This window comes from Pterocles gutturalis, unplaced genomic scaffold (genome assembly GCF_000699245.1).
Source record: "Pterocles gutturalis isolate BGI_N339 unplaced genomic scaffold, ASM69924v1 scaffold6124, whole genome shotgun sequence".
NCBI classification, from domain to species: domain Eukaryota; kingdom Metazoa; phylum Chordata; class Aves; order Pterocliformes; family Pteroclidae; genus Pterocles; species Pterocles gutturalis.
In genome coordinates this window covers 6,755-30,961 of record NW_010130466.1, presented here as the reverse complement: position 1 = coordinate 30,961, position 24,207 = coordinate 6,755, and the positions used below count along the sequence as shown (strand labels likewise).

The following is a 24,207-nucleotide window of genomic DNA, read 5'->3' as shown; positions in this document are numbered from 1 at the left end:
GGATATGTAATTACTGGCTTCTATACCATATGGCTTGGTCTGTTCTTTGCAACCTTTTCTGTCATTATATCAAGAAAAACAGTGTAAGGGAAGCAGGAGTATAACATGTATCATATCCATCTCTGTCTTGAAAAGTGAAATTTGGGAAAGAGGCTAAAAACAAAATGAGACAACACTGGCAATGTTATCTTATTAGTGAGCAAATGATGTGCTTGATAAATTTAATTGGCTGATAGAACTCTTAGTGCTATTACTGAGTGGTTACCAAATTGAAAACATTATGGGTAATCCTAGGGGAATAAGCAAATAATAGCAAAATATGAATATCAAAGAAAAAACAGCTTTTGTTTTATTCCAATTTACAACTGTAACAGCTTTGTAAACGTCAAGCTAGGCTTGGATTCAGGAAACCTAAAAGATTTTGTTACATGCTTGTACCTCAAAGAGCAGATTCCACTACTGAATACTACAATTCCTTATTTTTTTCAAATAAATGTTAGTATTTAATCATATACAGATACACTCAGGAAATTTTTCCAGACTGCTCAAACACAACAAATATTACACTTTTATGGCCATTTGAATTATTTATTTTTCCTAATGACAGAAACTTGCCAGTTTTGATTTTGGTACCAAGGTGCTTGAGAAGTACACAGTAGTGTCATTACCATAATAACTTCTGAAATTAAAACCTGTCTAAAACTCTGTGGAAAGCTAACATCCAGTTCATTAACCATTCCTGTTAGTTTGTTTTCAATAATGCAAAAATGATTAGAAGTTTAATTTGCTAATCACCTGTGTTTTGACTGGCAGTGGATATATAATTCTCTGCAGAAGTCTAAACTAGCCCTTGCAGAAAATAAAATATGCTAATGCTTTATCAAGTCTAATAATATGAATAAAAAAATCAATCATGCCTAGGTTAATCATTGATGGATGCACAATTAATTTCTCCTTAACTCTGTTTAATTTCAGAGGCAATGATGATCATGCGTAAGAGAAATGGCTAGCTGTCTTTGAGAAGTTTTAGTGCTTCACTTACCAATCATGTGGTTTGCAACATGAACTTGGATATCCCATTCATTGTAGAAAACCATCTGACATTTGATGCACTGGTAGGTCTTCTTCTAAAGAAACAAGGGTAGATAAAATTTACTGAAACATACAATCAGATCCATTTCATTATAACTCAAAACACTGAGTTCAAAGTGGTCATTTAAAGCTCTCCAGCAGTGTTTTCATTAAGGCTTAATTATTAATATTAAAAAAAATAACACTCTGCAGTTCTGTAGTACCTTTTATCTGAGTTTCTGACACTCTGTAGAGATTGTTTTTTCCAGTTTCCTAACTCCATGGACATACCAGTATTGCAAAAACACCAGCTTTACATTCATGGAAGGCAAAATGCAATGAGGATATGTGGGATGTGATCCGGACAGCACTGAAATCAGCATGAATCCTTCATTTTATACCAATGGATAAGGCCCACTACAGAACTGGGGAGAAGCCAAGAACAGAACACAGAAATAAGAAATCTGCTTCTCCATCATTCTCAACTGGGTTGAAGAATGTCCTTTTCACCATACATTTCAAATGATCCATCAGGTTGACATCTTTCAAAGAGGAAAAAAATTCCTGTTAGTCTGGGCAAATAGTTACTCCATCTGGGCAGTTGCTTCAGTATCTACGGGCAGGCATGTACTAAAACTGGGAAGGCTGGCTGGAAACTAGACAGAGAGAGATCCTTCTGGTCACATTAGATTGGGCCTGATTGACTTAGAACTCATGGTGTATACAGATCAAATTTCATTATAAACCAGGAGAGGCACTACTCTGCTTTCTTTGGTGCATGGGAAAAATTTTTCATTTGTGTCTTGGTGTCTTTCAAAAAAGAAGATGTGCCATTTCACTTTTCTACAAGTTATATCACTTGTCCAAGACGTTTCAACATCCAAGAATGTGATTATTTTTTTGTTTTTTTTTTTTTTTGTTACCTGAACTGGCCAGAGGTTTGATATTGGAAAGCATTGCTACAAAACTGAAAACCTAAAGAGTATATTCAAAAGTAAGACTTTGGTTTTTCATCATAAGACTTAAAATCTGCAGTTATCCAGGCATCTAATGAGACAAGTCAGATTCATAATATTATTCAACTGCATAATTGTAGTATCAAGGACTCAAGTCCTAAGGTAACAGTCCTGGAGAGCTCAGCTGTTGTTTTGAAGATGCAATAGAAGGCAAGGTAAGCCCTGAACTGCCACATCAAGGCAGTAACTCAAGAAACGCGTATCTTCCAAAGGCACCTTGCCTACATCAGCAAAAAGAAAAAAAAAAAAAAAAAAAAAAAAAAAAAAAAAAAAAAAAAAGGAAAACATATATTTTTTAAAGAATGTAAAGCCACAAAAAGCTGACACAGATGTAGTAAATTGCAGGTTTCGTACATATTAGTTGGGGAAGAAGCAGGGTTCACCAGATAATGTGCATCAAATATACAGCCTGCCTTGTATATATTTAACTTCTGAAGAGTGCTATGCAGGTGGTATTATTGATTATATTTTTAAAAAAAAAGCATTTTTTCCCAAACTCTAAGCATTATTAAAGACTTGCTGAATTTGTTATCAGCATCTAAATTTCGATGCCCTCTTCCAGACAGATAAAGTGTCTATACATTAAGTATCTTTCTACTTCAAGCCTGTAGGCAGGAATATAGAGACTTTTTAAACATACGTAATTTTGTCTTACCAAGTTAACTGAAAAATTAGTGACTAATCAAAGTTAACTCTGAAATTAAGTGTTCCTGTGGGCTCCTCTTTACAAATCTCCCATTGCTTCTCATGCACAGAGGCTATTTTAATTTTCTTGATGATAATAACAAAATGTGTCATGTTGCTTCTTGGTGGAAAAAATCATATGCCTTTTTTGCCATTTTTCATCTCAATCAACTTTACTTTTCTGAAATGTAACCAAGTTAAAACCTTACATAGACAAACAAATCAATAGGCACCCTGAAAACAAATCTGCTTTGACTTAGTTTTACAGTTACGATATGTAAAGACTACTGTTTTAAAAGATACAACACTTTTTTTTCTTTTTTGTTGCTGTGACAATACTGGTAACATCATTGTTAGAAATTCAGACTCAGTCTAAGGATTTCCCATTATGTGTTGGTAAATTTAACCTTATTGCACTACATCTACATCTATCAAAGACCTCTAAATAATGACAGACACGATCAATGATTTATTATTCTAAGCTCTTTACAAGATGCTTTTTGATGCTGACATATAGAACAACAATATTGCATAAATAACAGTCACTCTCCCTTTTTTTAAAAACATTGTTTCCCTTTAGAACTAGTTAGAAAATATTTCTTACTCCCTGATGACTGGCAGTATATATTGTTTATTAACATACCCCTAGCATTATTCCTGAAATGTGACTTTGTTCAAAAACAAAGAAACATAAACTTAATGGCTGGTCTTTTCTCTTGTTAGCACTGCATCGCAGAGTGCATGTCAAGAATTGTTGCCAAAATTATGACTGATGTACATAATGACAACACATACAAAGGCTGGGTTTTTTTCAAGTCTAATGCCAAAAATATAAAGTCGTTTGATAACAACAAAAAAATAGTAATTTACTAGCACTTACTGGCCTCTTCAAAATGATCTGACATGTTTGCAGAATCACACACAGAGGTTTTCTTTTTATCATGAAGGGAAGAATGTTTTTGTGACTGCTGCTTGATCAAACACTAGTTCTTTTTTTGTTTCCAAACATACTGTAAAATGTTGACATCAACTTTTATTAGCTCAACACACACTCATCTCAAAGGGTCTAAAGTTGTGCATACTTAATTTTTTATATTAAAAGCAAACTCACTAAATTCCATTTACTTTAGATTTTCAAATGATCAAACCCAGTCATTTTCACACCACATTGAACAAAACCCACATACTTATTTTAAGTCCTTTTTCACTGGAAGTCACATCTTATTCTCACAAGATTTGTCAGAACCACGGGACTCATAACTACTCACAAGAGCTCCTGGGTCCTGATGAGCTTCATGGCTGGTTCCAATTCCCTACCGGGGTGAGATCCAGGAGGAGACCCAGCCCCTCCTCACTCCGTGTTCCCAGAAAGGGGAAACTTGGGGGAACAAGATAGAAATGAGCCCTGGGGTGTTGCAGCTCCATGTCCCTTGCCTGGATAGCTGTGGAAGAAGCCTTGCAGCACTGGTGCAGCACAGCATGGAAGAAAAAAAGGGTTGTGACTCAAGGAGGCATTTGAATCTCTCTTAAGCATCTCCAGCCCTTTGCAATACAAGGTGGCTCCACAGAGAAAGAAGCGTGAGGCTGTGACAGCCACCCTTGCCTTGCTGCGACTGTTTGCAGTGAGGAACTCTGTCTGAGTTCCCTGCCCCCCTGCCTATGTGTCTGTGGCGCTTGTGCCTATAGAGGACTCAGCAGGACAAGAGCGGGCACCCAGGCCTTGCTGCTCCAGCTCTCAGCCCAGGACATACCAGCTCCACACAATGATGAAGGGTGGACAGCCGAGGGCACCTACACCCTAACCTGCCACCGCAGCATTTGCCAGAGGACACCTTTCAGTCTCCTGCGAGAGACAGAAACATGACAACATTCTCATTCTCTCCTCCAAACACAAAACCAAGCCAATACACAGTTCTTGTTACAAAGTAATTTCATCTCTGCAAAGGTGGACTCCAGAAGACCCTTACCAGTGCATTCCCATATGGACTCGGGCAGGACCATATGCTATCTAGAGAAGACGTACTGTGCTCTAAACTGTGCCTTACTGCAAAACTTCCAAAGATTTGTTCCAGAGCAGAGTGATACCTACGTTATCAGATGGGATTAAGAAAGTGGTTTACCTTTTTCCTTCTATTTCTCATATTATTGTGGCCTCATCTTTTCATCTCTCTTCAATAAACAAGCCCACAATCCTTCACTAAACCCCCTCCTGTCAATAACCTAAGTGCCAAATTGTTCCTATATGCTGAGCCTAAATCTGAGGCCCAAGTCATTCCTGGAGCCATTCAAAATTGTCATAGAAGAGTAACTACTTGGACCAGGTGTCTCACAAGAGCACTGGACAATCTGGTTGCCCATTGCATTCCTGTTCATTTGCATTTCTGTTTTCAGAACCAATTTAAAGCCTTAATGCAAAGCTTCTCTGCGACTACGTTTAATAAACTTTGGATTGGGCCTTCAATCCATGCAGAGCATAGGCATGTGTCTCTCTAACCTTTTGAATAATTAATGTCACCTAGACCTTTAATTATTGTCCTGATCCCCACTTGTCACTTTGCAGTTTTCAGAATTTCCTTTCTATAAAGGTTCCCATAGGGTCCATGTCATGTCAAATGAGGTTCTGAGGCTTTTGTAAATGGCCCAAGAATATGGTCTTTCAATTGGTACTTCACTTCTGTGTCCAGACTTTTAGTTGCTTTTATAAACAAAGTAAAAAAAACCAATAAACACTCTACTAGAGGATTTACAGTTCTATTCGGAAGTGCTTCAGAAGTATGCAGAAGATCCTTCTGTGTAGCCTTCTGTGCCCTGTGACTGTCTGAGGTATCTATACATTCTTTTTCTATTCCCTAGCCTCACTGTATTACTTGAAAATGAACAGCATATGCTACTTATTTGCCCATGCTCCACCTCCTTGTCAAAGTAATTCAAAATTTTATCACCTGCCTATTTTGTTCTGACATTTCCGCAGTTTTGTACTATCAAAAAATTTCATCACCTTACTACTTATTCCTTCTTCCAGACTACTGATATGCTGCATAAATTCAACAAAATTGGTGCAAATAATGATTCTTGAGGCTTTTCACCATTCACACCCCTCCAACCTAACCTGCTTCACTTCACAGGACTCCTATGCTTTCCATACCCAAATTAGTGCTTCTTTTATTTTTTAATCGAACAAAGTATCTCTCCCTATGCCATACTTGTGCAACAGATTAGGCTTTTGTGCTATACTGTTTCAAAAGCTCTGCTAAAATCCCAGTAAATCATGTTTATAGGCTTCTCTGTCAGCACTTGTGGCCACTCTCTTAAAATAAGCTTTACTGAAAATTTTAAGCATGATCCTCCCTTTGTGAATGTCTGCCCTCTATCCTTCATTAAATAAAAAATTTCTAGGTGTTCTTCTATCATGTCTTTGATTAGCCTTTCTCTCACATTCCTCACTGTTTTAAAAATCAAGCTCACAAACCAGTAATTTCATGCATAATCCTTACATCTCCTGCTAAATGTCTGCTTAGTAGCCTTTTCCTAGGCTCTTGATACCTCTTCTTAAAAGACTGTATATTTATCTGCTTAATGTTTCCTTTTATCTTCAGCTCCTTTCTCTGAGAATTTTGGGATGGATATTTTTCTGTAAGTCATTTTTTGTATGCTATATTCCATTATATTACATCTAATCCGTACTTCATTCTTCTGCATGGGGAGGACTTGCCACAAGCTCCACGGTAAAGCATTTTTTCAACAGTATTGGTTTCTGTGATTACACATACCATTTCTGGATCTCCTGTATCCCCCTTTTAACTGAATACTTGTTCGTATATGAAACAACCAAAAATCTGTCTAATGTACCGTGTCTACAATCTCTCAGGCTTGCAGGCATCCCTATCTTATTCTATACTCCCTTCACATCTCTGTTGCACACACTACCAAAAATGGCTTTGACGTGTACCTGTTAACCTACCAACAACCTCCTGGTTACACGTAGGTATATTATTTACCCTTGTCACACGAGTAAAGGAGATTTTCAAGGTTTTTTCTACTCAGTTTCAGCATAGACCGAGGGTGCGGATCAATGACACAGGTGAGACAACCTCTGCTGCCAAAAGAGAGTGACGCAACACTTCCCACATCCTCTAATTCCCCTCTCCCAGACCAATCATTCACTCACAGTTTCCTTCACATTAAATCCCGGGTGGAGCTAATTCAACCTGTTAAACCAACAGAAAGGTAACCCAAAAAGAGAAAGTTAATAGCTTCCAACAAATCATATGCAAAACCAAGTTAAAACTTGCACACTAAATACAGCAGCTTGCCAGTGTTAACTCTTAATGCTGCCAGCTGATTTTTTACACCTTATTTTATTAAGTGTTAGCAGTGTACTTGGCCTTGCATGAGGCACAAGAGCAACCACGGTCCCAGCTTATTTGTCCATTTAGCCATTTTTCATCATAGCTCAGATTATTTATTACAGCATCTTAATTGAGGATTTCTGTCTTCCTGGATGCTTATTTTGTCAACTTTAAGCTTTTAAAAAACTAAACATATGTTAGCCAGTTTCACTGCACACTTAGCTATTTGTCTTGCTTATGGAGCACTGTTTTCTTGCATTTTTTTTTGAACTGACTAGTTGCTAGCTCTTCTCATTGTTCACACAACACCCTTTAACTAGTATTTCCTGATGCTTTTAAAAACATGTTCATAATTATTTAATGAGAATTTTTCTGTTCTTTTGCTTTTGTTTAGAATGGTCTTAAGTATAACAGAGTCTGAACATACATGCCTAGAGAAAGAATATAATCAATCCCATAAGGTATGCAAAATGAAAAATGGAGAAAAATATTATTTCTTCTAATTTCTTTCATTATGGTTACTTGTTGCTTTAATACACAAAATGCACTGAGGCAGAAACACAAACATTCATTCTAGCAGTCATTCCTTCTCTAATCTGCTTGAAGTCTTGGTCTGCTGTTCTGTCTTTCACCTTTACATTCTGGATTCTGCATTTAATCATGTCTGTCTTCAATTTCTCTTAGTTACAAACCTTTCTTTCCCCTGGCTGATGAAGTGCGTTAGCTTGCGGTGTCTCACATCCCCACATAGAAAGAACCACATCTTGCAACATTTAAAAATTGCATCTCTTCCCTTTGAGCTCTCTAAACCTTTAACTCTCTCTAGGTCTTTGAAACTCAGTACTGAAGTGAAGCACCTGCCAGAAAAGTGACTCTGAAACCTGTCAGCATGTGGCTCTATATTTATTTTCTCACAATTACTTCGTACCAGGTTTACATAGTTTATGAGTATAAACAGCTTGAAGTACTGTGGAAATTATTTGAGATCTGAAAAACAAATACGCTTCTTTCTGTCTTTCTATCCTAGGCCCGGATCCTGGATGAGGCTGAGCCTCTGAGCACTGCAACTGTATGTGCTGGGCAGTGCTCAGGAATCCAGGGCTGGCTGTCAGTAACTGAACTTTCTGTCAGCATCCTCATCTCTTTCTATCTCCTTACATTGCACTTAAAAGAGTGCTGCCAACCTCAGACCTCCTGAAGCCAGAGAGCTAACTCATCAAGAGGCATCCTAACATTCAGTATCTCAATATCAGAGCAGCTCTGTGGCTACGGACAGTTAAGGAGAAACTATGATCAAGACTGCACTGATAATTTTGCAGATGACATGGCATCAAAGCACAGGCAGTAGAGTATGACTTGGCAGGTCTGAGATGCAAAAAGCTGATATTCTGAGTAAGCTGATAGACCTTTTTCTTTTTAAAGCTGCTTTTTTTCCTTTGTTTTAAGAAAGGCATACTGAGACATACTGTCATTCAATAAAGCCACTACTTTCTTCACCAACAATCAGCAACAGATGTAGCCCAATAAAATTAATAGTTTGCAAGTACACACAAGAGAATACTCTTTTGTCTCTTTTCTCCATCACAAATTTTGTAAAAGCTCTCTGGATTTTAACAGAAAGGCAAAATTGAAGGCTTTTTATATACCTTATTTTGTTTAATTTAAACACTAAACCCACTTTTCTCCCACACTATGGAAAATTAATGCTGATTAATTTCACTTTGCAAAGTGTGACTCAGGACCTCCCCCCCCACCCTTAATTGTCCACTTTCAACTCAACATTTATTCCTGCAGAATTCTGGGCTATTACGTACCAAGATAATTCAATCCTACAGAATAGAACTTGTGCTCAAAAATATGTAACATTAATATTAATGTACAAAGAGAAATATATTACTCATACATAATATATAAGAAATTAATTTTCATTGAAGTATCAGGAGAAGGATTAAACCCCTTAGATCCTTCTCATGCAATTAGCTCTGCAGTTGGGGAAGTCAATGGGACTTCACAAACGAAGGCTTCACAGGACAACACTGGCAAGACTGGGGTTTTACAAAAGCTTGCCTAAACTATGAAATAGCCATGAACGGAGTTCTACACTCATACTGCTGTAATTATAGTACTACCCTGTGTGGATACTCTTAGGCCACATCAATGCTAACAAATATACTGGTAGCATCTGAGCTGGCACACAGCTGCTGACATTGCAATGATGCTTGACTGCGTGCCCAGCTGGAAAAACCTCCGCTGGGGCAGTGCAGCTGCCCAAGGAAGTGGTGTACCAGCAAAACAAGCACTCTGCTGAGCCAGTCTTCAATGCTATCCACAATGATTTGTGTCTAGCTGTTTTATCCTGTGAAGACATACTTATTTTCCTCTAAAGAAATTAGAGGGAATTTCCCAGAATTCGCTCTGTCCCATTTCATAATCTCTTACTTTCACACTATTTCTTAAAATTCCAGCAGTTCCTCTTCAGTAAATCCTGTAATAAGCTCTTTTTTTTTTTTTTTTTTTTTTGCATGGGGCTTCAGTCTACCATTTCCCTATGAGAAAAAACCAGATTGCAGAATTTGTTTCAGAAGCAGAGTGTCATACTTCTAGGTTTGCAGGACTTCAACCACCATTAGATGGACCACCAGCTGTGAAGTAGGGAACAAAAAACTGAGGAGCTATGGTTAATACAGACAGTTCTGGAAAATCATCAGGTGGTGCAGCCATTCCTCGACTAGGCCTATGAAAGAAGCACCAACAGGGTCGAAAGAAGCAGAACAGCATCAACTACAAGTTGGCTAGTGTCAGTGATGGTTGCAACTTTTTTGTATGCAGCCAGCCATATTCCTAGAGCTTGGCACTAAACCTATCCCAGCCCTCAGAGCAGAAAGCAAAGAGAGGACTGTTGAAGCAGTGGGAAAACAAGTGTGAATGGAAATCTGGAAGCTTGGAGTCTAAGATCATTCTTTGTTGGTGAAACACCCCATTTCCTATCAGAAAATGTAGAGAGGAAGAGGTGGCCTCCCAGATTTGAAAAGCCACTAGGTATGCTTTTTAGCACAGAATGTTGAATCTGGAAAACAGGTAAGAAACTAAGGAAGTTCATCCCACACTGGATACCAAAGCTGTGGAAGTATGATTGAAGGGGACAGATAGCCTCTTTCTGTCCTACCTCCCACCTTGTTTTTAAGTACACAAGAAGCAAACAACTTTTAAGTGGCTGTATTTTGAAGCCACTCCTTAGAGGCATTTATTTCAAAGGCATTACAAATGATCAATGAATGCACATGAGGTTTTCATCTTCAGGAATCCAGGCCTCTAATAAAAACTGCAGGCAAGGGCTTTTGCTCCCAGACTTGCACATTGTTACTGGTAGGACCATACTGAGACACTCAGTATCAGGAGAGGCCCCACCCTTTTACTCCCTGATTTATGAAACCATATGCTAGCAACAAAACTTTAACCACCAAGAAAGAACAGGATAACATCAAGGTACACCTGGTAGGTAGGCCCAAAGGATGGTGGAGACTACAGAATCGGGGAGGCACTCTTTATCAGGGAGTGTAGTGAGAGGACAAGGGGTAACGGGTATAAGCTGAAAGAGGGCAGATTTAGACTAGATACTAGGAAGAAATTTTTCACTGTGAGGGTGGTGAGACACTGGAACAGGTTGCCCAGGGAAGCTGTGGATGCCCCATCCCTGGAGGTGTTCAAGGCGAGGCTGGATGAGGCTTTGAGCAACCTGGGCTAGTGGAGGGGGTCCCTGCCCATAGCAGGGGGGGTTGGAACTGGATGATCTTTCAGGTCCTTTCCAACCCTAGCCATTCTTTGATTCTATGATTCTATGAATCACAGAATGGTTAAGGTTGAACTCTGGAGGTCCTCTGGTCCAGCCCCCCTGCTCAAGCAGGGCCACTTAGAGCAGTTGCCCAGGACCATGTCCAGATGGCTTGCGAATATCTCAAAAGATTCATGACCTCTCTAGGCAACCTGTGCCAGTGCTTGGTCACCCTCACAGTAAAAGTGTTTCCTGATGTTCAGAGGGAACCTCCTGTGTGTTAGTTTGTGCCCATTGCCTCTTGTCCTGAAGTGTCCCATGGTGAGGACAGATGTTAGCAGGAGACACACTTCTGCCATCATATCTACAGGCAATTTTTATACAATAAATTATAAATAAATGGACTAAATGAAAGACAGGTTTGGCAGGAGGAAAAAGTATCTAAGGGTTTTGACAGAAAAGCATAAGAACAATTACCAGCCACCACAGAGCTGTGGGAAGTCAAAGAAGAGGACTCTTTAACAAGATGCTATATATCAGGTGGTTAAGTTATGTTCATTTTGTACAACTTCATGAAACAAGCAGTACTGGGGCTAAACATCCGCTCTGGTTTAATCCCAGATGGAGCTGAAGTAGCCATAGTACCCATCTCCGGGGCTGATTTTAAATTAAAAGTTAGCCCATTTTATTTCCCTGATGACAGACTAACAAATACAAGTGACGTTTGTTGTATGAGACAAATCATACACACTTTACATATAAGAACTTTATTGAGCAGTGACAAAAAACTCTTCTCAAAACATTTACAGTCACTTAAGAAGTTGGTCTGTGAGCACCACAAAGAACAGATCACGGTTCCTTATAGCTTCATTTCTTGTGACTGATTGACTTGTGTGTAAAAACCAGGTATGAACTTCAGCTAAAGTCATCTTCTCAGTCTGGATCTCTAAAAGGCCTCTTTCCTGTCTGGATTCTATAACTTGCTGGGTCACCTCTCTTCCCAAATTTTGTAAAAACTTTATAGGCTTTGACATTCCTATTAATCTGTGAAGCTTTTCTTGAAATTGGCCAAGACTAGTCCAAAAGTAAGAAGGAGGAGATAACTTTCTAGAGGTATGCAAACCAGCAGACAAAAGGAGACATGCCATGATGTCCCATGTGCTGCTCCTCAAGATAATCAGGCTAGAAAACCAGGGGAAATTTCTAGTTGTTTCCACCCAATTCCGAGGTCAGAATACAAATACTCATCACTATTCTGATTTTTCATTAGGGCTGTGCAGAAGGGAAATTGTGGCATGTTACCCTGGTCACTTGGCCAGCAGATACATGTAGAGGGAAAGCCCCATGAGGACAGTGGGCTGCACAGCTGACTGTTGTACACATCTCAGGACGTTTTGTCTAATAAAGTGTTGTTGAATCTACATTTGCCCTCTCTAGAGATGCTTAAGGTCTTCATCCACATTCCTGTGTCCCGCTCCAGTTCTTCTGCCTTTCTTCAAGCAGGCATTCCCCCCTCACTGCACATTTTCATGGAAATCTTGGTTTGGTGGTCCTGAAAACTTTTGAGAACATGTTATCCTTTCTTCCTTTCACGCAAAGTTTTCTACAGGTGTGAAGAAGGTGACTCTCCAAATTCCCCATCTGAAGCCTCTGACAAACAAGAAGACAGACAAACAGCATTAGATTTTAATGATCAGTGGACAGGAAACTGAGAAAACTGACTACAATTATCCCTCTTGCTTCTGTTCAGCAGCTCCCAGACAACACATGGGCTTCCTTTCACAGACTGATTTCATGGTGTGTGTGAGAAACTGGAAGTTTGCTACTTAACTTTGTTAGGATTTATAGCAACAGGGTAATAAAAAACACCATCCTTGTTAAATTCAGAGAGGACTCTATCTGATAGCTCACTACTGAAAGTGTGAAGACAAAGAGAAGAGAAATGCTTAAGCCTGTATCTTGCCAGCCAGTGCATGGCAGTGGTACTACCAGAAATAAGAGCACAGCATAATGTGAGGGTGGCCTACTATGAGAAGAAAAACAGGGTAGCCCTTCCTAAGAATATACATCATAAACAACACCTTCCTGAAAACAATGCCAAAATGATGCAAGACAAAAATGATATTTTTAGTGAGCTCATTCTGAAACTCCAGAAGCAGAAAATATGTTTGCCACAGATTTCCACACTATTTCAAAGCCAAATCTTTGTGCCAGCAACAAACCTTCTTTACCTTTTTCTGTCCCCAAATCCAAAATCCAGCATGAAAATCAGTTGTTCTGGGCCTGGATTCACTGACAGGAAACACAAGGCACTACTTCTTATGTTTACATTACAACTTTATGCGCTTATTCCTAAAAATCCTATAGTCAGAATGATCAGCTTGGATTGCTGATGAGGAGGATTATTTTAATTTCTTTATGTGTTTCAGTTAAATGCATGGCTATTGATTTCAGTGCATTTTTTTCAGTTACCAGAGCAGTGATTTATGTTGCTAAAATGCTATTGCCTGCCCTGTCAAAAGCATGCATCTGGGAACATTTCTGGGTTGCTCAGAGTCTTTCTTTTCTCTCTTCTTTCTGCCTCTGATTGCCAGTGCATGCTGCTGAAACAAACCAGCTACTTCAAAAGGCAGTTCCTGTTTTCTGTCTTTGTGAGTCTGGCACTGTTTTGAGAAGGGGGGAGGAATAGTAAGAGAACAAAGGTAGATTCAGGGCCCATGGATAAAGAGCAAAAAATGCAATGATAAAATAGTACACCTACCTCAGCTCCTTTCTTGCAGGGTGATACCATCTCTGGATCCATCTGAGGTCAGATAAGTTGAGTCTCAACGAGCCACCAGCTCTCTGCAGCATCTGAATTTTGTGACTCCGTCTCCACAAGCTCATTGTCAGCCTGCACCTTCAAGGCTCCTTCCAGAATGGTGCTGTGATGTGCCCGGAGTCCCCTGCTCTGACATGTCCATCCTGGCATACAGCTCTGGACAACCACAACAGTACAGAAGAGCAGCCCCAGGATCACACTTGCTCAGTTCTTCAGGCAGTGTGACAATTGCTACTTCTCTTCCTTGTGCAGCACCTCAGATACTCTCTGCTATAGTGAGTCTCTGCAAGCCTTTTGCAACACCTAAATAAGCATCTTTCTTCCTGCAGTAATTTAGCAGTGTACTTGCACTGCTCCTTCTCTTCTCAGGACCAGAAAAAACAGAGTGTTCTTGTATTATTAATGAGGACTGTCTGCATTGCCACAGGTAATACAGTATTCACATGAGCTTCACATCCATGGAACTAAGTGATACCTAACTTAAGCTACTTACAGAAGCAATTAGGCTTGCTAAGTATCTACTCTGGAAGTTACCAACAGGACCCCAAACTGGGCGCAGTTGCACACATGGATACACTAGCATAAGATAGGTTTTGCCAGTAAATTGTTGGTATAAGCCGGAGTCCATTCCCTCCTCCCCTGCCAGCTAAGCAATTAACAGTATAATTTTTATTGTACAGTTACACTGCTATGATTCTGCATCTACAGAAGTCACGAAGCTCAAGAAGTGAGGGTACACCTTCTGCTGAGTCAGGAGTTCTCTCATTAGGTGCATGACAGCACATCAAGGCACAGCAAGAGAAGCAAGGCAGCACAGGTTTTGTTGAACACTGCCTTTCATCTTCCAAGTGCTTACAAAAAATGTATCGCAATTAAGCACAGAAACACACTTTTCAGGAAGTATCAATCTTATTTTCTCAATAAGGAAAATGAAGCAAAGATGTTCAAGTGGAGTTGTCCAAGTCACCAAAGCAAATGAGCAACAGAAGAAGGACTGATGTCTAGTTCCCAATTCACTATCCTATTAGACCTTGTTCTCCACTTTTAAATATTAGCTATTGCCAAGACTATTATCCTAGCCTAACAGTATGCCTGTAATAATTCAAAATCTTTACAAGAAATCTACAACCTGAATTCAGCATAACTCAAAGAATAAATTACAGACTTACCAATTTTAGAGGTCTTTCAATAGCTAGTTACCACAATCTGCCTGTTTAAGTCTGTTTGATAGCTTTCTGGTACTAGATTCAGCAGTACGATGGTCTTAACAAGTTCTGACCTGTTCCTTGGTTGTTGTAACTGATGATGAGCACTGCCCATCATTTCCCATTCCAACTGAAAGGTAATTTTCAGAGATGATTCAGGTCAACATGCTTCTCTTAGCAAACAGGGTGAGCTCAGCAGGTGATAGCTCAGCTGATGACATTGCACCATGTTAAGGTAATTGCACCCTATCATGTTCTTTGGTACAGGCTAGAAAGGGAAGTTTTCTAGTTCAACCGTGAGAATAGTTGGCAAAGAAGCCATAAGTGATGTTTTCCAGTGTTATCTTTTATCTTCAAAAGATATTTTCTAGTACTCTTACCATAATAATCTATTACTGAGTAACAACGGGTATTCAGCACTATTAATGGACTGACAACTAGTCTCCATGTTTTTCTTGCCTTGTGAATGAAACGTTCTTTATATAAAGGTTGAAATCTCAAACCAGATGACACTCAATAATGCAAATGAAGCCTTCACTCCTTAATATGATGATTTTTTTTGTTAAAGATTTCCCTAAAATAGCGTGTTTAAGTAGCCATCTTCAACATCCCATTCAATTCAAGAAATATCCTTCCAGTGGAGTAGCAAAGCCACTGACTAATAACAAATTGTAGATATCCAGTTTGTTTTTACTGTTTGTTTTATATGCTTACATTTTCATTTTCCTCAGCCTAGATATCCAATCTATAGTATTAAACATCTGTGCATTACCACTTTCAATTTTGATCCTCATTGCTTGCATCACTACAATTTGAAACCAGTAATATCTGCTAAAAAAAAAATAAATCTTCAGGATTTTACAGACATGTATTTATGGTTTCCAGAAATACCAGTGCTCTATCAGGAACTTGATAGTTTTGTGCTTCCCATGAGAAAAGAATCGGAAAGTATCTGAAAGTCTAGGTTACTTATGTGGAAACTAGAATCACAGACACTGAAAAATCCGTTTACATATTCTGAATGGGGGCGGGGTGGAAATGGTGATCTGAAAGCAAGCAAATGCTATTCACAAATTGTGCTGCAGTTTAAAAGGCTTTTTTATCTTAAATACATTTCCAAGAGAAAAATTGAAAGGAGTAAGAAAAGGAACATGATGTCAATCAGAAGAAGACATAAAAACTCTTATCATATCTGATCCATACAAGATACAAGAAGATTAACTGATGACACTGAAGGTAACTGACCTTATATCACCACAAAGGACCTCCATATCTCTTTTTGTCTAGTTTACAAACAAGAGAAAGACGAGTTGGTAACATCTTATTATGGTATCTGTCTTAACATGCATAATTCTGATTGTGCTTGAGGTAGCAGGAATTTGTTTCCAACATGACTGGGAAGAGAGATTTCAAGTAGTCACTTGGAGAAAGATGACAGAAACAGAAGCCAGGAAGACTGAATCTATCAAAAACATGCAGCTGGTAATCCTGTGGTTCTCACTCTCTATTCTTCGAAAAGAACATTTTCCTTAGACCTGCGGTTTTCAGTCTAACCACTTGTTCCTTCCATAAACTCCACATCACATCCCATTCCCCAAGTGCCTCCCATCACAGCCCATTTTGAAAACTGGAGATGTAGAAGTCATGAAAGCATAGGGTCTTTCCCTGGCAGATGCATTCCACCTGGTACTTCACCGTTGTCTCCCAGATACACTTCCCTCTCGGTAGTACTCCAGACCCTGTGCTGCCTCAGTGACCTTCTCCCAGCCTATCTCCAGCTATGTTCTTGGTAGCTGCACAAATACTTACCTCTTGGCTCATGTATTCTTATGTGTCTCTCCTCCTCCCTCTTTACTTCCCTCTTGCCCTCCAGTTTACACAATACTGTTGGATGACAGGCTGACAGATTTCTTACCCAACAGATGGGCTCACAAACAGGGAGTGAGGAAGGTGAGGGAAGAGCAACAGCTCCCTAGCCACAGGGTATCCATACACATTCATAGCAATGGGTTGCACAATGCTCGTACCATTACAGGTTAAAAGCTTTCTTGAAACAAAAGCTATTCTTTTTTATCATTTGTCTGTGCTCTGTTTTTAGGCTTCCTGAACTGTTAAGTGGTCATTATGCAAGATACCATGCCTAAAATATTAACTCTAACCCATTCTATTGATAATATTTCTGAAGATAAAACAGATTCCCTTCTCTCGGAACGTGTCCCCTCTACCTTCCCATTTATAGGTGTTACTACTTGGTCAGAGGTGACTGAGGAAGCAGATGAGATCTTTCAAGAGACAACCCTTTGTTTTCTGAACAAACCTACTTCATAAGTTATGCTGCATGAATGAGACTTTAATGATCAAGCATGAGGTGTTTCAGTGACATCAGAATGTTGTTCATCAGGAAAGAAAAACACAATAAGGAGTTGCATCCAAAAGACTGATTTCCCAATTTCCCTTAGGCTAGTGTTGCACTTCTTCTTAATCAAAATACGCTGTAAGAGGGGAAATTGAATGTCTACAACACAATTTACAAAAAAACACCCTCAATTTGTTGCTCACAAATGTTTTTTTTAAAAATCCACCCCTTATGCCAGCATTTTGGCTCACTGTATTCTACTCCTCTGTCATTAACGCTCTCTGCCGTAAGCACAACTCCTAGCTGGGGATTCCAGCGCGTGAGGGAGCTAGGATAGGATTCCAGATCTCAGTTGTGTTGGCATGAAGATAGGTCTCCTCAGTGACACAGAAGACAATATCCTAGGGAGACTGGAATTAGTCCTATCCCACACAATTCAATCCAAGATATAAGGCAAATCAAGAAGCAAGTAATTACTAAGTAATGTCTGTGGATGGAAATGTAACATGGTTCAGCCTAAGCATTTAATGACAAGTGACAAGACAGCTTGAAAAAAAGGGGGAGTTTTTCCAAAAGGATGGAAGGTGTCAAGAGCAAAGAAAAAAGGATTACCTCTTCAGTTTGGGAGGGGCTGATTCTGGGCATTGGAGATACTTGTGGTGTTTTCAGCTGTGTATTGTTGCTGTCTGGAACAAGCTCTCTGTGGATTGACTGAATATGGTTTTGGAGTTCACTTTCTGATTCAAATTTAACATTGCAACTAGAACATCGAGTCTTCAGTCCCCCTGCCTTGCTTTTGTTCTCAATGGAACTCAAGCTCTCATTTTGGCCCATGCCTTGTCTGTTACTGCTTGAAGGGATGTTGACATTTGGACTACCACTTTTACTGAGATTAACACAGCTAGCACACAGTCCATATGGCAGACCATTGATGTCAAGTTTCACTAAATCCTGTTTTGAGCGGAATTCTTTCAGGCAAGAAGCACACTTGTACAGTTTCTGCAGATGCTGTGCACGCCCCGTGGACTGCACGGCAGAACCGTTTCCAGTTTTCTGCATGTGGAATGTGCCGTGGATTTTCAGTTCCAGTGTGGAGGTCACTGTCTGCATGCACACCACACAGCGGAACCCCGTCAAGGAGTTCCTCAAGTCAGGGTGCATTTGGCAATGCTCCAAAAATTCCTCCTCGCTCTGGAGAGGCATCTTGCAAATCCTGCAGTTTCCAGTGTCCAAGCTCTTACTATGCGTGACCTTATGTTCAGTAAGAGTCAGAAGAGACGGAAACCGCTCACCACAGATTGGGCACATATAATGTTTCACTGGTCCCAAGTGTGTCTGCATGTGTTCCCGAAGCCCATTTTCAGAGAAGAATGTTCGAGAACACACATTACACTTGTAATTCCCTTTAATGAGTTCAGCCTTTTTCTTCACTATGGCACTTTCTCCAGGTCGAATGTTGTGGTCTCGAAGCTGGTGATTTTGCAGAAGAGTCTCCATGGTATAAGCTGCTCCACAAATGTCACAGCCATACATAGGCTCAGATGTGTCCACATCTTCTTCACTGCCATCGTGGCTGTTATGGGACTCCTGGCTATTTGTCAACAAGGTCTGGAGTTCCACTTCCTCCTTCTGAACCTGCTCAGATGCCCCATTTGTTCCACAATTTGGAGTTTTTGTTTCAAAAACACAATGCTTTTCCCTCAAGTGCTTTTCCAGCAAGATGATAGCATGGAAAGCTTTGCTGCAGAACTTGCAGTTGTACTTCTTGCTGTGCGTAGTAATGTGACACTGCAGCTCCACCTCTGTACCAAAGGACTCGCCACAGAAGATGCACTTGTGCACTTTGCCTTGGTTCTCCAAGTGGTTGTGTTTAACATGAAGCTGTAGGTCAGTCTCATTGCGGAAATCCCAGTTACAAGACGTACATCTGTATACCTTCTTTTCATTGCTGTGCTTCACAGCCAAGTGTAGCTGAATGGAGACTTTGGAGTCAAAAACCTCCTGGCACAAGGTGCAGCGGAAGAACACGAATGTATGCATGTCCAGTAGGTGTTTCTGCAGGTCATCCACAGAAGTGAACTGCTTGTCACAGCTTTCACAGATGTAGTAGGTTGAGGTGATCATGAAATGAATGGTAACATGCTTCAGCAGAGACTCCTGATTTGGAAATTCCTTGTTGCACTGAGGACAGGTCAGTTTTGGCAGGACAGTGTCAAGATGTGTTTTTAAATGAGTCTGAAAACCGTCCAAGGAAGTATACTTAGCACCACACTGATTACAAATATATTCACCTGCAGGACGAGGAGGAGCACCTCCAACTGCCTGCATCATCTTTAAAGAGGTCTGCTCAATGGTTACAGGAGATAAGGGACTCATGGCTCTGGATTTTTTTCCATTGTGGAGGTAATTCAGTGCCAAAGGAATGTTCTTATGGTTCTCCTTGATATGTTTGTTCAGTTTAAGAACACTATTAAATATTGGAGAATTTGTACAGTAAGAACAAGAATACACTTCCACCACTGGATCTTTTGGGGTTCCAAGCACAGGGGAACCAAAACGGGAACCGCTAAGATCACAATGGACTTGTCTAATATGCTCTTCCAGAGAAGAATCTGTAAGAAATCCCATATAGCAATGGGGACAAAAGAATGCATTACTGTCCTTAGCAGCAGGGTTGGCAAATCCATGAGAACATCGGATGTGTTCCTGAAGGGTGTTGAGGTCATTGAACACTTCAGAGCAGAAGTTGCACTGGTACACCATGGCAGGCATGGTAGAAACAATCAGTGCTGGGTCCGGAGCTTCATGGACTTGCTTAAGATGTTCGTTCAGATTGTAGAGAGACGGCAATACCTCCAAACAATACTGACAGATATGGGCTTGTTCGGGTTTATCTAAATGCATAGTTTTCAGGTGTATCTGCAAAACTGCAAGGCTGGAAAATAACTGTTTGTTGCAATAAATGCAGCTATAGGTAACTTTTGCCTGTTTACTCGAAGGACCAGTGATATCTGGCACTTGCTGAGCTGCCCGCTTCCTTCCACGACCTTTTGGTATAGGGGGAGCTGTTTCCACCATTGTTGAACTATCCACCGAGAGATTTGAATCTGGAGTGGTGCTAGAAACGGAGGTGTAGCCCACAGTTACCAAAGATGGGCTGTTGCTGTGGTTGCACGACTCTGGCTGCTGGTGACTGTCCATGTGGCTGTAGAGCTCCTCCACAGTATGAAAGTTCTCAGAGCAAATGCTGCACGAATTCTTCTTCTCACCATTATGAGCCTGCTCCATGTGATTCATCAGAGACGTTTCCTCTACAAAGAGTTCATGACAGTAAACACACTGAAGAGCAGATCGGTCTTCATTAGGGGAACACTCGGGGTGACATTCTGCAATGTGCTTCTGAAGATCTTCAGGAAAATCAAAGCCTTCTTCGCACTGACTGCATTTCTGAGTGTCTTTCATTTTCCAGTCCTCCATCCGGGAAGAGGACTGAGAGCCATCTTTGTTTCTCTCGTGAACCTGCATGTGTCCGTGCAGCGAACTAGATGACAGGAATCCACGCCTACAAATGGCACACTTATATGGCTTGTTGGACGTATGAGTCTTTAAGTGAATTTTAAGATGATCGCTCCTTGAGAACGCTGCGTCACACTCACTGCAGTGATATTTCTTGTCTCCTGTATGAAGCTTTATGTGGCGGTCCCTGCTCCGTTTGTGTTTGAAGAGACGACTGCAATATGTGCATTTGAAAGGGAGCTTGTCGCTGTGACTTTGCTCGTGGTGCTTTAAGTAGCTGAGGCGGCTGAACGATTTGTCACAAAACTGGCATGGATAGGGCAACCCTGGGCCTCCTTCCTCTTCACCAAAATCACAACCTTCTCCATGGCTCGGGGAAGTCTGGTCCTTGCTAGAAGGCGATGATGCTGGCCATGAGCAAGTGGGGTCATCCTCAACATCCACCCCATCTGAAATGAGAAAGAAACATGCCCACAAGCTTAATCCCTACAGTTCAAAGGAGACAGCAAATGCACATGAACAATGCAGATCTGCTACTCCTACATAGTGAAAACATATTAAACTCAGACTAGGATATTTCTTACACCTGTATCCAACAGCTTCAAGGCCACATTTACTTTTATCACACTGTAAAACATTAAAAGTTATTAAATAGTTCTGTGCCTATATTACCTTTTTATTGCTTTTTTATCATTCTTTCTCAGTTGCAGGGTATGTATTATACATTGACAACTTTATTAAAATGCAGATTTTAATATATTTAATGTTTCTTTTGTATCCATTGTAAAATGATTTGCATATTATGTGAGCATCTGAAGAGTCAAAGGAAAGGAGAAAATATTACAGGAATTATTTAAAATTAATACAGTCAACCCTCGTGCCTAATATTTAATAAAAAGATTCTCCTTGCTTTGCCAGGGTTGTTTTTTTTTTCCCTTGAAGTTGATTCTGAACACTTTTAAATCTTTTAAAGGCTATTACTGAGAGAGACTTGGGTGTTATTCTAAACAATAATAGGAAAAATTACAGGGGAGGAACAGGACAACAGTATAAACAGTGTTTTCTCTAATAAAGTGCAACCAGATTTCTCCAATAATGATACAATTCAGTTACTGAAAGCTGGCAGCTGGATCATTAAATGTTTAAAACAAACTAACAAACCAACAGCCAGCATCAAGGAAAATTAGAAAGTTTTAAAAGGGCCAGATTTGAGCAGCACTTTTTTTTTTTTTCCTTTTAAGTTCAAGAGGTTGTCCACCATTTCTTCCTTTTTGCAAAGGCCTCAGCCAGCTGAACTTCCTTAGTCTGGCAGAACCTGTACTGTGAGGTGATCACAGACAAAGTAACTTGTAAAAAACTGGAAACAGGAAAAATGATAAACAATTATGGTAAAAGCTGAAAGATTTACAAGTAACAAGGAAAAGACAAAACAGAAATGCTAGCCAGATAATAAGCTACACTAGTTACCCATACTACACTTCATCTCTAGACAGGGCAAGCTGTAACTATATTTTTTTCAACAGATGTGCTGTACCTTTTGTTTTGAATGTAGATTAAAATGATTGTACAGATCTTAACCTAAAACTTCTTTTAAAATATTAAAAGAATGCTTGAAAGACCACTCTACATCAAATAATCCTTCTATTGCTTTTCAGAGGCGATGCTTGGGGGTTTTTTCCTCTTAAAAGTAAAATTGACTGCAGCAATAGTATAGAAAAATACAGGATAAACTGCTTGAAAAATATCTTTCTTAAAGTATTGCAAATGCAGTAAGCTTCTTAACATCTTCAGCCTTCTCTCAAGAAATTTACTATACCAACATAAAAGTTAGAGGTGGTCTACATTATGTAAACAAACTCCAAGCCTGCTTTCTTTAAGGTAACAAGATTTTACTAGATTATCAACCTCTTGCTTATCCACAGGAAACAGATGAGGATTCATTCCTTTCCTGCATCTAGAAACTGATGACAACGCCATCTCACTATCAATGCCAGATGGCAACATCTAACTTTGAGAAAACAACCAAACACCACTGCTGGATTCCAGCCCACTCACACAATGCTTTTCAGGATAAGTTGGAAACTGCACAGGTTTTTATCCTCTTGTTTACATCTTGAAGAGAAGGGTTTCACAAATTACACACGCCTTTCGCGCGCACGCACACACTACATATCTGTATTTACCTATGTACGAATCTGCACTAATGGTATATATTTAAACAACAGAACCAAACTCTAGCCCAAGTACCATGTCTTTGAACTGAAAACAAAGGTGTTTGTTTTTTTAAGATAAAAACTGAAAAATAAAAATCTTCCCTTCCAGCAAAAATACTATCATCAGCTAAAATGCTTCCCAATGAACTGAAGCAAAGTTACTCATTGTCACACATGTTAAGTAATACCAGCCAGGTGAGTTTTTAAATTGGCACATTAATGACTGCAATATTCACCCGAGACTTTTCATGTAAATCTGTGTACTGCCCTTTCAAATTGCTGAGTTTGACTCTACAATTGGAAATGATCAGAACAGTAGAACAGCTATTCAGAGAAAAAGATGTTAACTTTTGCTGCATTTTAAAATTGTATTTTAAATTAACATTTTCAGCCAGGTCGTTTAAGTGGAAAAACCTTTTGTCCTTTAAAAATCAAATATATTTCTGACATACGACCACTGCTGCCAGATAAAAAGGAATTTATGTCAAGCAACCGAGAGAAGAAAAACAGTCTGCGACTGCCTAGGCAACATATTTTTTAACCAAATTCAGTATTAGAATGTATATCCTATGCAGAAATGATATATTATTGTATAAATGTTTAGAGGAATATATAGTAAGTGTTATAAATAGTGTATCATCACTGACACAGCAGTAAATCACTTCTTCTTTGTGGCCACTGCCTTCCTGGTTTTACCTACTATACAACTACTCCTCCTGGCTCGTAGATCTCACTGGGCTGTCGGGCTGGCAGCAGGGTCGAGATCAAGCACTAAGTGTGACCACGGTATAAGCAACAGCAGCCCCTTTTCCCCATCCAATTCTTTGTGTTTGCTTGGGGGTCTCTCCTTTAGCTTTTATACAAGGGAAGGAAAGTGGAGGGGGAATAGTGTGACTACAGCACAGAGCCCATTCTTACTTTCCAACCAGCAAAAATAAATGCTTCTGTGTGCCACTTTGCTGGTGTGGTTTTTAATCGTAGCCCATAATAATTCTGCAGAGTAATTATCTCTGTGCAAAAAAGAGAAGAGTAAACCACTTACAAGTCCAACTTGTGTCCTTTTAACTTGAAATGTGAAAATCTCTCAATCTCTCAGAGCTACAGAAGAATCAGCAAGGCAGGGGGAATTCCGCACAGCGCACGGCAGAGGACAACAGGATTTTCCTGAGTACGAGCCTAACAATGCGGCCGGTGTGGCGGGGCG

At 39.9% G+C, this 24,207-nt stretch overlaps 1 protein-coding gene across 1 annotated transcript; it reads right to left on the bottom strand.

The window, feature by feature from the left end:
- Positions 1-1,042: 1,042 nt before the first annotated feature.
- Positions 1,043-22,261, bottom strand: ZNF521 (zinc finger protein 521; the record flags this gene model as incomplete). The annotated part of the gene is made up of 3 exons (XM_010080227.1): positions 22,258-22,261; positions 17,887-21,239; positions 1,043-1,124 (listed from the first exon to the last, which is right to left on the bottom strand). Coding segments are annotated over exons 1-3 (3,439 nt in total), but the record flags the coding sequence as incomplete, so codon positions are not given.
- Positions 22,262-24,207: the final 1,946 nt, after the last annotated feature.